The sequence below is a fragment of the Varanus komodoensis genome, unplaced genomic scaffold, assembly GCF_004798865.1.
Source record: "Varanus komodoensis strain SLA01 unplaced genomic scaffold, ASM479886v1 scaffold5, whole genome shotgun sequence".
In the NCBI taxonomy this organism is placed as follows: domain Eukaryota; kingdom Metazoa; phylum Chordata; class Lepidosauria; order Squamata; family Varanidae; genus Varanus; species Varanus komodoensis.
The window spans coordinates 37,398,036-37,411,891 of NW_025336087.1; the positions used below are offsets into that span (position 1 = coordinate 37,398,036).

A 13,856-nucleotide genomic window follows, 5' to 3' on the forward strand; every position below is an offset into this window, starting at 1 on the left:
CTGTAAGTTAGCCAGGCATTCATTAAATGAAATGTAGATACCATCTACAATTATATCTCACTTAACTGCTTTTAAGATTCATGTTAAACACAAATCTGAGATTATTTGATTTTCTCCCAGTTTCTTCAGTGTATAGCGTTTAGACTAGTTTTGTATAATAACCTGAAACAAATAATAAAGACACTGACACATTTGGAACAGAAATTCACATGATTCATGGGACACACTATGCCAACAAAAAGCATCTCCTTCAAACAGTGAAAGATTTAAACTCCACATGCCTCAAATGCTCACTAAAAGGATAGGATTTCCATATTGCTACTGACTTGCTACTTCCACACAGTGTCAAAATATGCCACATAAATTCCATTAATTATAAGATAAAAACAGTTTACCTTTGAAGTTTAATGAGATGTTCACTGAAAATAAATATCAAATTTCTGTTATGAAAAAGTCTGCTGCATTTGACCTATCCCCCCATCCCTGTTCCCTGGTTTGCAAATAGCATTTTGAGCTGTTGCCACTAATTATTCATAATTACAATACTTTTATCCTGCTCCTCAGCCAAAATGAATCCTGGAACAGATTACATAAAAGCAAATTTTAAAAATCCCTGTCCATAGCCCTAGAGTCTAAAAAGACATGCGCATGCATGCATGCACCCACGCACACACACAGAGGAGCAGGTGGGAGGAAGGGGAAAAGTAAATTGTTTACTTATTTTATATTGTGTGTTTTAAATTATTATGATTATTTTATATGTATATTTTAACTTATTGGTTTTATTTATTGTTGTAAGCCGCCCCGAGGCTTCGGCGAATGGGGCGGCATAAAAATGTTTTAATAAATAAAAATAAATAAATAAAAAATAAAGCATGTTTCAATGGAACCAGTTGAGTGGCCGTGCTCCTCATCACCTGCCCCTGATATAACCTGCTGGAATTTCTTCTGCATATAGGAGTTCTATATGAATGTTCCATTTGTGCAGTGTTGTTAACTTTGAAAGATTCCCTGGATTATGGGAATCTTTCATCACTTTAATCATGGAATATGATTTTTATCAGTTTAACATGGAGCAAAGAGATGTGCAAGGGATCTGGTTTGTCTGCTGACAGAAAAGAAAGAACATGAGTACTGTATGCATCAGGCCACAACTCAAGGACTCTTTGTTTCATTAAAAATTGGCATTCAATAGTTTTTCATGGTCTATTTTCAAAAATTATCCTGTTACAGTGAACCTGAATATAAGATACAGATGTTCACGATACTAAGAACAAAAATATGTTCTTAAGCATGTCACATTCTAGGGATTGCAATGCATGTATCTATTGTTTGTGGGTTATTGACTTTGCTCAAAATAGCTTTGGTATTTTCCCTTTAATGTTTATAGTTGTAAAATTCAAAATGCTTTTGTTACCCTTATAAATTGGCAGGTAGGTTCACAAAAAGTAGTAAATGGAAGAATGCCAGCTACCTGCAACCTGCTTCTTATTTTATGTACTTAATGAACATAATATATATTATGGAAATGATTTAAATAGAGCTGTTAGGAAACACAGTTTTAATACTGAGGTCAGAAAATAATTTTTTATACTTTGTTCTTTAATATAAATTGTTTAAGCATAAAATACCTGTTTCAAAGGTGTCTTCCAAGGTCCCTGCCCTTGGTGAGCTGAACAAGAACTTCCCCAGAGCTCTTATTTGTAGTGTGATGGGCACAAGATGAAACAAAATGTTATGAGTTTCTTCTGAACAGCGGAAAGGACTTGTGCTGCTTTTTAATGTCTGGAAAATGCAAAATGTAAATGCAGGAAGATCCACCATAGGGCTGAAAGAGAGACAGGCTATCTCCTTTGAATGGAAGTTTGCTGAAGGGTAAGATACAGCAAATCAGAGGAAATGCCTTGTTTCTCACCTTCTGCTAACTGCAGCATATTGAGAGAAAACCTTGCCTTTCCTCAAGCCTTACTGCACTTGCTAAAGACATCTAGCGGGACAGTGTGACTACCAATATTAGGCTAGTCAGCCAAACCATTTACATGTCTCTGTTAGAATGTACCTGTTATTTGTTTTCACTAGAAAGAGCAGATCAGCTTCTTTCACTGTGCAAAGCACTACTTTTATATATATCTCAAACCATCCAATCTCTCAGCATGCGAACACAGAAGATTTTGACATATGTCCTTCATTAGAAGATTTGGCTGAAAGGGGAACTTTCCTTGTGCACAACCTATTAAAATGACTTTGCAGTCCTATGTACTCCCATTTATTTGAATAGGGCATATATAGGTGAAATTCCCTTTGGAATATATCTATAATTACAATCTGGAACATAGTAGAGCATAGCTTAAAGTTTCAACCAGAACAGGGAGACTTTTGCTTTTATGAAAACAGTTTTATCAAGCTGACATGTTTTTTCACTTACTCATATAGAAAAACCTTGTGCATTATTTTGTTCTCCAAATGGAAAAGGTCAGCCCGTACTAGTAACGGATAAAGTGATGGATGGAACTTCATGTGGCCATCAGGAACTGGATATATGTGCAAATGGCAGATGTCAGGTAATCAACCTTTCAAAACCAGTGCTGTTTTGTTGGTAGATGGGCAGAATTTCATGTAAAATGCAAAATGAAATCCTCCCCATAGAGCAACAAGGCAGCATCTGGGCATATTCAGTGAGAGAGAACCTTTCACTGATAAGCTAAGAAAATTGCACAAAAATTGAATGTATTTCTCTGCTTTTAGCAATAGCAAAGCTCACTTTTTAGTGGTCTGGCTGCCATTTTTTTCAGTGTATGGGCAAAAATATGGGCCCGGGGCACTTGGGGGAGGGGAAACGGTTGTCAGGGCTTACAAAAAGAGCTGCAATCTCCACTGCTGAAGTTAAGCCATCCACCATCCCATAGAGTGAATTTACAAATTTTGAAAAATGGTGCCCTGCTTAGGGAGAAAAGGGGAGGGAATGTGCTCCTACATTGAGGAAAATCACTGACTTTTTGGTGATTTTCACATTAGCTCTTGGTTAAATCTATCTTTTAGGGTTTATTTCCAGAGAGAGCTGAACAAAAGTCTCCAGGGTACAGCTCTTGCCTCACAAGAGCTCCTAAGTCTTAGTAGTAAAGGAGATGTACAGTGGTACAGTGGTAGTCTGATCAAGTCTAGGAAGCTTCCCCCTGAATGCATCTTAATTTAGCCTAAGGCCTTTATATCCTTTCTGTGAGCCCTCTGCCACTGCATATGAGTATAATTTGAGCTTCAAGGTAGAGCTAGGGTGGACTCTGATTAAAAATTGTATATACACCTGTCTTCTTGATAGTATTTATGTTATGGTGATGTGAAACACCAAGAGAGTTGACTGCAGATCTATATGTTCTGATAAATCAAGAAGAGAAATTTCCAAAAAAGTATTAATTTCAATGTGATTATTGATTCCCCCCCCCCCCTTTGAACTTTAGCCAACCATCACTTGGCTCAATGCCAAGTGAAAATTTGATGGTTTTCCTATTAAACTTGCAGGCCTTTTTACCTTATGGCTTCCGCCAGCACTGGTGGGGAATGAAGAGCTGCCATTACAGCAGTCTAGCCTTATTGTATGGAAATAAGGGTTTCTGAATCATTCTTGAATGCAAATGCATGCTTCTCAACAGGTGCATTTAACATTATCATAATTAATATTGCTCAGCTTCTAGTAAACTTAATATTGTTCAACTTCTAGTAAGCTTTTCATAGCTTTGAACACAATTCAGCAGAAAATTTTCTAGGATATTGACTAGGAAAATTCCATTGAAATGTATGGGTGCTGGATAAAAATACTACCATTCCATTCATACATATTTCATTTGGATCTGAGACAAACTCCCAGACAGGTTGTCCCTTGACATACAGTGCAATCATGAGCTTCTGACTGGAAATATACTACCACTGTTCTGCACAATGCAGGATCCATTTCAAGCATCACATTTCTGATGCTCTAAAACTATAATCTTGAGTGTCTACAGTCTTAGAGGAGCATTCTAAAGAATTCTATGTCCCTTGGAACACACTCCTGGGGCCATAGTATTGCTTTCCTCAAAGGTTTTGGTGAAACTTGGCAGTGACTTGGCACACCACATGGAACAGCAGTCATTAATTCTTGCCTGGGGTGTTAAGCCTTTATCCCTACAATGATTCTACTTAAGACTGGAGTCTCCAGAGTTTCAGTGTGCTCTGGGAAGAAAACCAGTGGAAGTTGGAGGCCATGGTAGGAGCAAAGTGTTGAAGCTCCATATCCCCTTCACTAGTACAGTCTCTGCACTCTGGAGGCTACACTTTAATAGGGGAAAAATTAGGTACACAGGAGTCAGTCACATGATTATTGTCTATTGGATTCATTTTTCTTTCTTTCTTTTTTAACCTTTGCAACAAACCATTATTTGCTATGATATCCAAATGGGTATACTATGATTTGTTCTTGCTCTCTAAACCAGGATGAGAAACTATTTTGATTCAGTTGTTTAAGATGGCAAATGCAACTGTAATATGCTGATTTCAATTACTGGTTCACCAACGAGGAAATAATGTGAGGAAGAAGCAGCTGCAAGGTTAAGGTTTTTTGCTAATCCTCTGTACTGTGGTTTCAAGTATCAGAAAATTCACACTTGAACAAATGCATAGTTTGCTATTTTGCTTTCCTCACAGTGTGGAAATGACTCAATTATAACCTGCACCAACATATAAAATGTAGTTACGTTGGTATCAATATCCCTCTGTTACAGTTCTTTATTATTCACACCTTTTATTTTTACTTTTTGTTAAGATCAGGATAGAGCTACATCAGAGCTTGTTTGTTGTATGTGTAGTTTTTCTTCCTTTTGAATAAATTTACACAAGGCAATAATAAATTTGCAGATGCCACATGGAGGCTCTGAATATTACGTATATCATCCTGTGTAATTTGACATGATGAATAGCAGCACATCACTTGATTCCCAAAGGGACAAGGATGAGGAACAGGCCACAGCAGCTGTTTTTAATATTTAAGTGACATGTTATTTTAAAAACAGCTAGCCTAGACAATCCCTTAAAAGCATTCCATTTAGTCGCATTTCTTCCTTGAACTTGCATGAAGAAATAGTGATGACTGTGGGTTCTAAATAGTTTCTTGGAAACTACCAGTGTGAGCATGGTTACTTGAAGATGAGTGTTAAGTTGCTGGCATTGCAGTTTAGAACAACACAGGAGAAGGGTCTAATTGTAATGTTTTTGTTGGGTAGGAGAACTATATGATGAACCTTATCTCAGGAAAAAAGCTGATAACATTTTTACTATGGAATATATATATATATATATATATATATATATGAATATGATGCCATTTATTTCCCAGATATACAAAAATAGTTTTTAAATGACTACCTTGGGTTTTTTTTATTATAGTTTTCGTTAAATTACATTTATATCCTACCTTTTTTCAACTTTCAAGGAAGCCATGGCAGCTTACAGAGTCCTCCTCTCCCTTTTGAATTTTAGTCATGAATGATGAAAATGATATACTAAGCTTTGTGTGTTGCTAGAATTTTTACTGCAGCTAGGCTTAGGCTGGACTTTGCCCATACAATTTATGTTGCTGGATGCCATGTTCCCAAAAGTATAAAATGAGGAATATACAGAATGGTATAAAATGAGGAATATATAGCAATGGCTCCCCAGGTTTCTACATTAAGATCAGCAGAGTTACTATCAAAACAAGATTAGGTAACTATGTCCACGGGGCACCGTCACACAGTGGTTTTCTGAGCTGGATCCAATTAATGTAATAGTAAGTTCTTTTTTCATTGCGAACTACATTTAGACAGACTAGAGCCTTTCATAAGAATGTTATGATGCTTCCTTTTTACCTCAGAAGTTTGGCTGCGATGGCATTTTGGGATCTTTGGCGTGGGAAGATCACTGTGGGGTCTGCAATGGAGATGGAAAGTCATGCCGAGTTGTTAAAGGAGATTTTAATCATACTCGAGGAGCAGGTAAAGCACTTTTAAATTTAACAAATTGTTCTGTCAAGTTTCTAAATATTATGAGAACTCTGCAATGAGAATTGTTAATTTTATGTTAATTAAATTATGGAACAACATACCTGACAAATGGTGATTGTGAAGAAAAGTACCTTCCTTGTACTTTTACCCTGTTTCAGACTTCCTATTGCTGTGATGAGAATGGCTAAGAACGGATAAGAACAAGTAGCCACTCTCGCTGCATTCTTTTGGATCCATAATCCCCATGTTTATTTACAGTATCTCAGCATAAATATTTACCTGGATTAATATCTCAACACAGACGCTTCAAAGGAAGGAAAGAAACTATTAAGTATCCAAAGATAATTTAATAAATTTATGTGGATTCAAATTTTATCTTTAGCAGAAATTTCAGTACTTTTATGAAATTGCTAAAAGGCTGGACAGTTATGCAAATTCTAATATGCAAATTCTGCAAATATGTTAATTTGCAGAAGAGAAAATTTAAAAAGAAATTAGCAAGGGAAATAGCTGTTTAAATAGAAAGTCACGAAACAATCTCTAATCAATATGCAAGGTTTCTATATTACAGTCAAATATTCTATCAATTTTCTGTTATTTGATTATAAAAATTCACACAATTACAGAATAATCCAAAGCCTCAGGAAAGACAGGCTGAGGGGTTGTTGGATGTAGTAAAAGTAACACAGTGCTAGCTAGAGGGCCCTTTCACTTTGGAGGCCTCTGCAGTTTCCTGTAGAAATCTATGAAGGCGCAGAAATAATGCCAGCACGATAGTCAAAAACAGGCATTATGAATAGGCATTATGCTGGGTGGATCTGCAGGAGCAAAAAGTGCCCATGTTGCCTGATATGCGCATGTATTTTAACCTAGAGCTACCCCTGCCTTTTCTTTCCATTGGTATCAACCAGATGGAAGTGTTTTTAAAAACCAGTGTGTCCGGGAAGAAACACAGGAGGGGAAAAAGAAATCCATTCATCCTCCATGGAAATTCCCTCTCCCCAGTTTAGTGCTTTTACTCTTTCTTGCATAAAATGCTAAGGGATATGTAAATTTAATTGATTTAAGCATTTCCTAAATCTTAGCAAGTCAAGCATCAACCCTTGGTATATCTTCCTGAAAGAAGGAAAAGAAAATACTTGTGGAGTTATTTAAATTTCTTTCTTCAGAATTGTTAAATTTCAGGCTTCAAAGTAAGTAATCTAGTACAAATAATTTAATTAGAAGCAGAGAATTTTAAAAAGCAATAAACATCACAATCTGCTCTAAACCAAACAGTGCTTCAGAAAGAAAATTAAAGACAGGTTTTGAATCTTTGAATGTGGCCGTGTCCTGGGATGGAGATAAACTAGGATAAAGAAAGCAAAACCACAAATGAATCTGAAGTTCTTAGTGGCAGAAAGTTGAAAAGATTGAATATTTAAATTGTAAACAAAGCTTAAACCTGCCAGTGAAACACTTTGACAAATATCAATAAGCAAACATTTTTAAATCATTACTACTCTGTGGCTGAGTGCTTGTCAATTACATAAAATTATACTGGGAAATATTTTTCTGTTTTAATAACTGAAATGTAAACCTTTTCAGAGACTCCTTCTAATGTGGACTTCAATCATATTAGCCATGATATAACAAGATTATTACACAAAGGGATTGTGTTTGAACACTCAGACATTTCTGTCTGTTTCAGCCAAATTGCTTGTGACGTCCTTCCCCTCCCCTGAGTTTCAGAAATAGCGTGCTGATCAGATCCATGTACATATTACTCAATGGAACTAGCATTAAGAACTACAGTCTGTACTTAGCTATACAGAGAAGAATCCCATTCACTTTTTCAGAGAATTATGCATGCATAGCTTTGTGGACATTTGCAACCACAGCGCTTATCTGTGGTCTTAATGATAAAGCACTATTTGTTTTTATTGAATCAGCACGCAGCTGTGGTTTCTGCCTGAAGAAATGTTTGAAGGAATGTCTTACTTACTCTGTTATGTTCATTTAACTGTAGATCACTGTATATACATATAACACACATGCCTATATAGTTGTTTATTTTGGATATGGCTATTCAGAATTTGCCAAGTCACTTCTGATGAGTTGGGACGGAAATCTGGGAGTCCCATTTCCTTGCCTCCTCCCACAGTGAGGAAAAGTAAACATTTGAAGTTTATCTCTGAAATCTTTTGTTGATGTAGGAATGCTGGTTTGATCCAACAGAGCTGCTCTTATGTTTTTAATATTAAATGCACATGGGCAGTATTTTCTCTTAGAGATAAATTGGATGTGTGTGGCCTAATCTTGAATAGAATTAAAATATATGAATAAACCCAAGTGATGTTTCTGAAATTTGTGAATGAGACCTGTGAGAACATCATTTGTATTTCTCTGGATATTGCAGAATATTCTACTGTTCACTTAGGATAAAATCTCACAGTTTTGGCACAGAAAATAAATCCCATACTTGTTACTCAAATCAACTACATACTATGTGCAGTTTATGTAATACTCTGGCAAAAAATATTTAGCGGAAATACAAAATGTATGGTAATAATGTCATCTGCTCTTTACAAGAGCTTTGATATGATAGAGCCACAAAACAAAGAAACAAAGACGCTTTGTTGTAGTTCTGTTTACTTTGGGCTTGTAGTGGCCTATGCCTATGAGCAATAACATTTGCAGGAATGCCATTGAAATTGGATAATACTCTGGAAACACATTAATTCATGACCAGTGTACAGAAAGTCATTAGATCATTGATATTTTATGAAACACGGGCATAAGGAAAATTAACTACCGCAGGAGTTTGGGTGTTTTTTTTAACAATTACAGTTATTCTTTCACATAGCCACACAATTAGTGTGTAGGGTGGCGTGGACAGAGGGAACCAGAACATGCACAGAAATGGATCGGAATATTCTACCTTTTTAAACTGACAACAGCATTTTGGACAACAAAATGCCAGCAACTGCTGGATATGCTGTGCCAGGAATTCTCCTGACCATCTTCTCATCTCCAGCATAAATGGAATCTACATGTAAGAGTGGTAAAGTCAGCATGTGGAAGTCTGGAAAATGACTTAACTGGGTAAAAATGGATTTCTGAAATATATAAATGACCACTATAGATTCCTGAACCATAGTGAAGTTTTCCTTGTTTTATCGTCCAAGGAGCCATCCCTGGAGACAAGTCCTACAGGCAATGGGACAAACATTCAATAAGATGATAATGAATACTTTCTACAAGAAGACAATAGTGCTCAAAGCAGGTTACAAATCCAAGGACAAATGCAATTTCAAGACCTCATAATAACTAGAATTAAATTAAACATGGAACATATTATAGCATAAGATATTTTGTCTTGCACATAGGTTATGTAGAGGCTTTGGTGATACCTGCAGGAGCAAGAAGAATCAAAGTTGTGGAAGAAAAACCAGCTCACAGCTACTTAGGTAAGGTGTGTTCTGCCCATAATTATGTTATGTAGCTAACTACAAGCAAGCCAACAGATAATTGGCTTGCTTGTTAGATTTAGTAGATTTAAAGCAAAATTAACAATTCTGGAATATTCTTAAATTCTATATATCTTCTGGCAAGACAATACTTGTTTAGCCTTAATCAGACTGGAGTAGAAATACTGCATCTCTATTATGTGGTTAGTACTACTGACCTATTTTACAAGATTACTTAGGATTACTTATATTTCAGTCCTACACTAAGAGTCCTATAGTAGGAGTCACCCTAATTTAACTCAGAGGGATTTATCTTGAGTAGTATTGTACAGGATTGTCCTGTATGGGAACTAAGATGAATGCTTGAAAATGCTACATAAATGCTATGTAATATTATTACTGGTTGGCCCTGTAGATGTTTTAAAATGCTGATTCATCATGTTTTTTCATGTGAAAGACTGGGAATGACATTAAGAGAGATAGAAAGGGAATTGTTTCATTTAGACAAAAGCATCTAGAGCAGTTGAAATATCATTATTTTAATAGTACAGTGTTCTAAAAGGACTTAAGGATTGCTTAAAGTTGTTACATTGCAGTTACATCTAGTCATGTTAAATCCACTCAAGTTAAAACTGATTCTGTGAGATTTTATTGACTTTCTTTTTTATTTAAAAGTGAAATATATGGGTAGAATGGTATCAGTTTAATGTTTCATGGAGTTGCTGTACTGCTTTATGTTTATATGACCTATATTTTATATATCCAGTTTTGCCCAAGACCAGTATAGCAAACTTTAGTTAATCCATTAGAATACATTGAAACTCAGGTTTGTGGCAATAATGTAGAAGACCCTGGCATAATCCACCATCATAGTAATGTAATAATGATGTATTATAATATATAACAAAAGCATTGCCTTTTAGTTTTAAAGCTGTATTATTGCCTTTATAGTTTTTATTGCCTTACAACTTTCATTCTTAAGAGTAGGGTGGAAAGAATAATTCTGCACTGCATTATAGCACTTAAGTACATTATTGTTTGCTTTTCTTTCATGACAACTTTCCTTTGAAAGTTATGTCTTTTTGAGAGCAAAAGTGTCAACACTGCTCAGATTTATAAGGGCTCCCTTGATCTGCAGAAGGCTTTTTTCCACAAAAGGAAAAATTTTGCTGGTAGAATGGAGGCAGTCGTGATATCCGTTGATTTGCTCCTCCCCTGAGAACCCTACGGTAGGCCCCATAAAACTCTTGAGGGTTCAGTAGACCCTCCAGAGAATTGGGAACGGTGGAAAAGAAAGAATCATCAGAGATTGTGCCTCTGCATTTCTAGTGTCAGGTACATTTTAAATGGAACTTTATTGGGTAAAAATTGATCCAGACCTATATATTGGAAACTATGGGAACTGGATTCAGACTTAGTCATGCTCTGTCTTATTGAAACAATGACTAAGCGCCATCATTTTTAGAGTATCGGCTCTAAAGATGAGCTTATTTCACTCTGTTCTTTTCATGACTTCTGTTCTTTTCTGAAAAAGACAAATGAAATCTGTCTAGTGAACTTTTCATGTACCATACACAGTCACAATACTTTAAACATCTGATGACCAACCATGGACTCCATTTAAAACATGTTAACAAAAATTAGTATATATGTTAAATCTACCATTTACCCTTTGGCTTAAAGTTGGTACAGTAACAGTAATAAGAACCATTATAGCCTGGATCCAGCATATAAGGAAGCACCCTTATGTTCCCTCCTACTTTTATAGTTGTGATGAGAAATACCTCTTGATGGCATTCGGGATGGTGGACTCTGCTTGTGTCCATCAGACTTTTTTGATGGTGCCCATGAAAGTTTAGAATTGGGGCCAAACAACATACTTTAATAATGGAGTGGGCAAATATATTTGTTTCCTTTGATTGTCCTTCATTTAAAAAAAAATCAAGTTATTTCCATCCTGAATATGAACTTTGTGAATTCTGATAAAGTATGGTAAAAAATAATTCATCTGCACCAGGCAAATTCAATCAATACAGCTATTCCTGGCATAGATAGAACCATCTGCCTTTTATACAGTTATTACATTTGAAGTATCTGTTCAGGAAAAGGGGGTGTAAATCCTTTTTCAGCACCTGCCTTAAGGATTCAAACTCACCTTTTAAAAGCAAGGAAGTTCTGGGCCTTGATGGATGAATTTCAGATTTGGTTTCTCCTTCATTTGAAGATGTTTACATTTCAAACTGTTTTAGTCCCAAATATGAGAAATTTGATTGATTTTGGTAAATTCTTATCAAAACTTAACAAAACTAAAATTCTCACACCTTCCTAAACATGATATTTAAAATAATGTCTGTTTCTTTTTAAATTCTGAGGGCTCTAAAATCATTGTAGAAGGCAAGGGGACATTAACTCCTTCCCACCCTGTGGTGCTTCCAACAGAAAGGACGATCCTGTTGCCATCAATGGGTGTCTCCCATCAAATATAAATACCAGTTGTGTGTGATTTCTCTTCTGAATAAATGCTAAGTCTAATGCTAGCTTTTCTTGAAAAGTCATGCAATTGGTTAACTCCAGGTGGCTCCAGGAAAAGCTATATGCTGTTCAGAAAGTAGGCCTGACAGGAGATGGAGCTCCACCACTTCTGCAGTTAAGTCCACCCTGACCTCTTTTTCACCATGCAGAGAGCTATGCTTGCTTGCACTGATAAATTACTTGGCTGGGGTTTGCAAGACAATGTCCTGCAAGCCTCAGCTGGGACAGGTGTGTCCTTGACATGCCAATTGCATTTGTGAATGGTCCAGGAAAGGAATAGGCTGAAATAGAAATAGATAAAGGAGTGAACTATATGTCATTAAGGAGCTGATGCTAACCATCTGGGCTGCTATCCTTGGTTTTAGGGTCAACATTAAAGTATATCACTTAGATATCACTTTAATGTTAATTGTCCAGAAAATGCCAGAAACAGAGAATGAGTAGAGTACAAAAATGGGTTGTAAAAAGGAATAATCAGGTGCAGATATATTTGTATTCAGCAGGTCAAAAGCATACATAATATTCCATTTAAAAAACCTCAAAACACAAGTTAAGCTTCTCCCCACCCCTGCTGTGGTTCTGGATCTGTGGTAGCCACTGTGTGCACTTTTTAAAAATTCACAATGCTGTTAAATCACATACTTCATACCGCATGTAGTTTGGCCTGCAGTCACCAAGTTCAGTACAACAGCTCTAAGAGACGGGCCTTTTTCATTGGACTGTCAAGCCCTCTCCGTTCAGCCAATCCATTTATAAGTAAGACATTGTTTTATTGTCAGGCCTCTGTTTTTAATCTATTCATGTTATAATATTTTATTGTAACAGCGGTAATTCCATCAGCAGTTTATTTTTCTTTGCATGCAAGCCATTTTAAGGACAATTGTTGAAAAGCAGAGAATGAATTTACTAAACAAATAATGTTGGTGCAATTTTAACATTAGCATCTTTTTATTTTTAAGAGTAACCTGATGTGTATTCTTTGCAAGCTTGTTAGCAGTTAAATGTGCATTTTTATAATGACTGGTTCAAAAGCTACAAAAATCTATAGAAACTTTTCATGACTAAAGGGTTGCAAATTGTTTTTGTAAAACATGGAAACAAAGAAGTCTCTGTGGGGCTTGCTGTCTTTTATACTCTATCACAGGATCAAGTAAATATTGGAGAAGGAAAACTGGCAGTGAAAGCCTCAGCTTCCAGTTTAGTTCTAAGCACTCACAAAATAGGTACCACTGACAGCAACTGAAAGCTCTTTTTGGAAAATATCCAGAATTATAAGTATTAAGGCTTGTCATGCTCAATTGATATTTGCTTACGCCTTATGGAAATATTTAGAGGGATCTAGGTCTGCCAGAGCAGTAGACTGAAAACTGAAAGGTGATACAAAGCAGTTATATTCCCTTTTAGTCACAAAAGCTGCAAACCTGTGTGTGAGTCTTCTTAAAAGTGACAGGCTTACTTTCAAGTAAACACACATAGGATTGATCTGCAAATCGCAAAACTGGACCCATATTAGTCTTTGTGAAGTACTTACAGTTATTATTAAGGGGAAAACATTTTAAAGAAATACTGAAGGAGGTGATAATCTTTTACAAAGACTAAGCAGTGCAGCAGATGCATTTGGTGTACTCTAGGAGCTATTTTTTGAGCATGGATATCTGGGTAGTGGTAGTGGCCAGGAGGCCTTTCATGCCACTGAGGCTCGTGCTTTAACATTTTGTTGTTTTTAACATTTATAAACCACCTAGACATCCTTGGATACACCACAGCATTTAAAATCAAATGAATAAAATCAAAATCAATGAATAAAATATGCTCATTCCTTGAAATCAGACCTAGCCACAATGACACGTGGCTTAGTTGCATC

At 36.1% G+C, this 13,856-nt stretch overlaps 1 protein-coding gene across 7 annotated transcripts in view; it reads left to right on the forward strand.

The window, feature by feature from the left end:
* ADAMTS19 (ADAM metallopeptidase with thrombospondin type 1 motif 19) overlaps nt 1-13,856 on the forward strand; it is a 106,457-nt gene that overhangs the window by 64,284 nt on the left and 28,317 nt on the right. For all 7 annotated transcript variants that reach the window (XM_044446853.1, XM_044446855.1, XM_044446857.1 and 4 more), the window contains 3 exons: nt 2,434-2,561; nt 5,882-6,002; nt 9,380-9,460. In XM_044446853.1, coding sequence (XP_044302788.1) covers nt 2,434-2,561; nt 5,882-6,002; nt 9,380-9,460 — 330 coding nt within the window. The remainder of the gene's footprint in view (nt 1-2,433; nt 2,562-5,881; nt 6,003-9,379; nt 9,461-13,856) is intronic.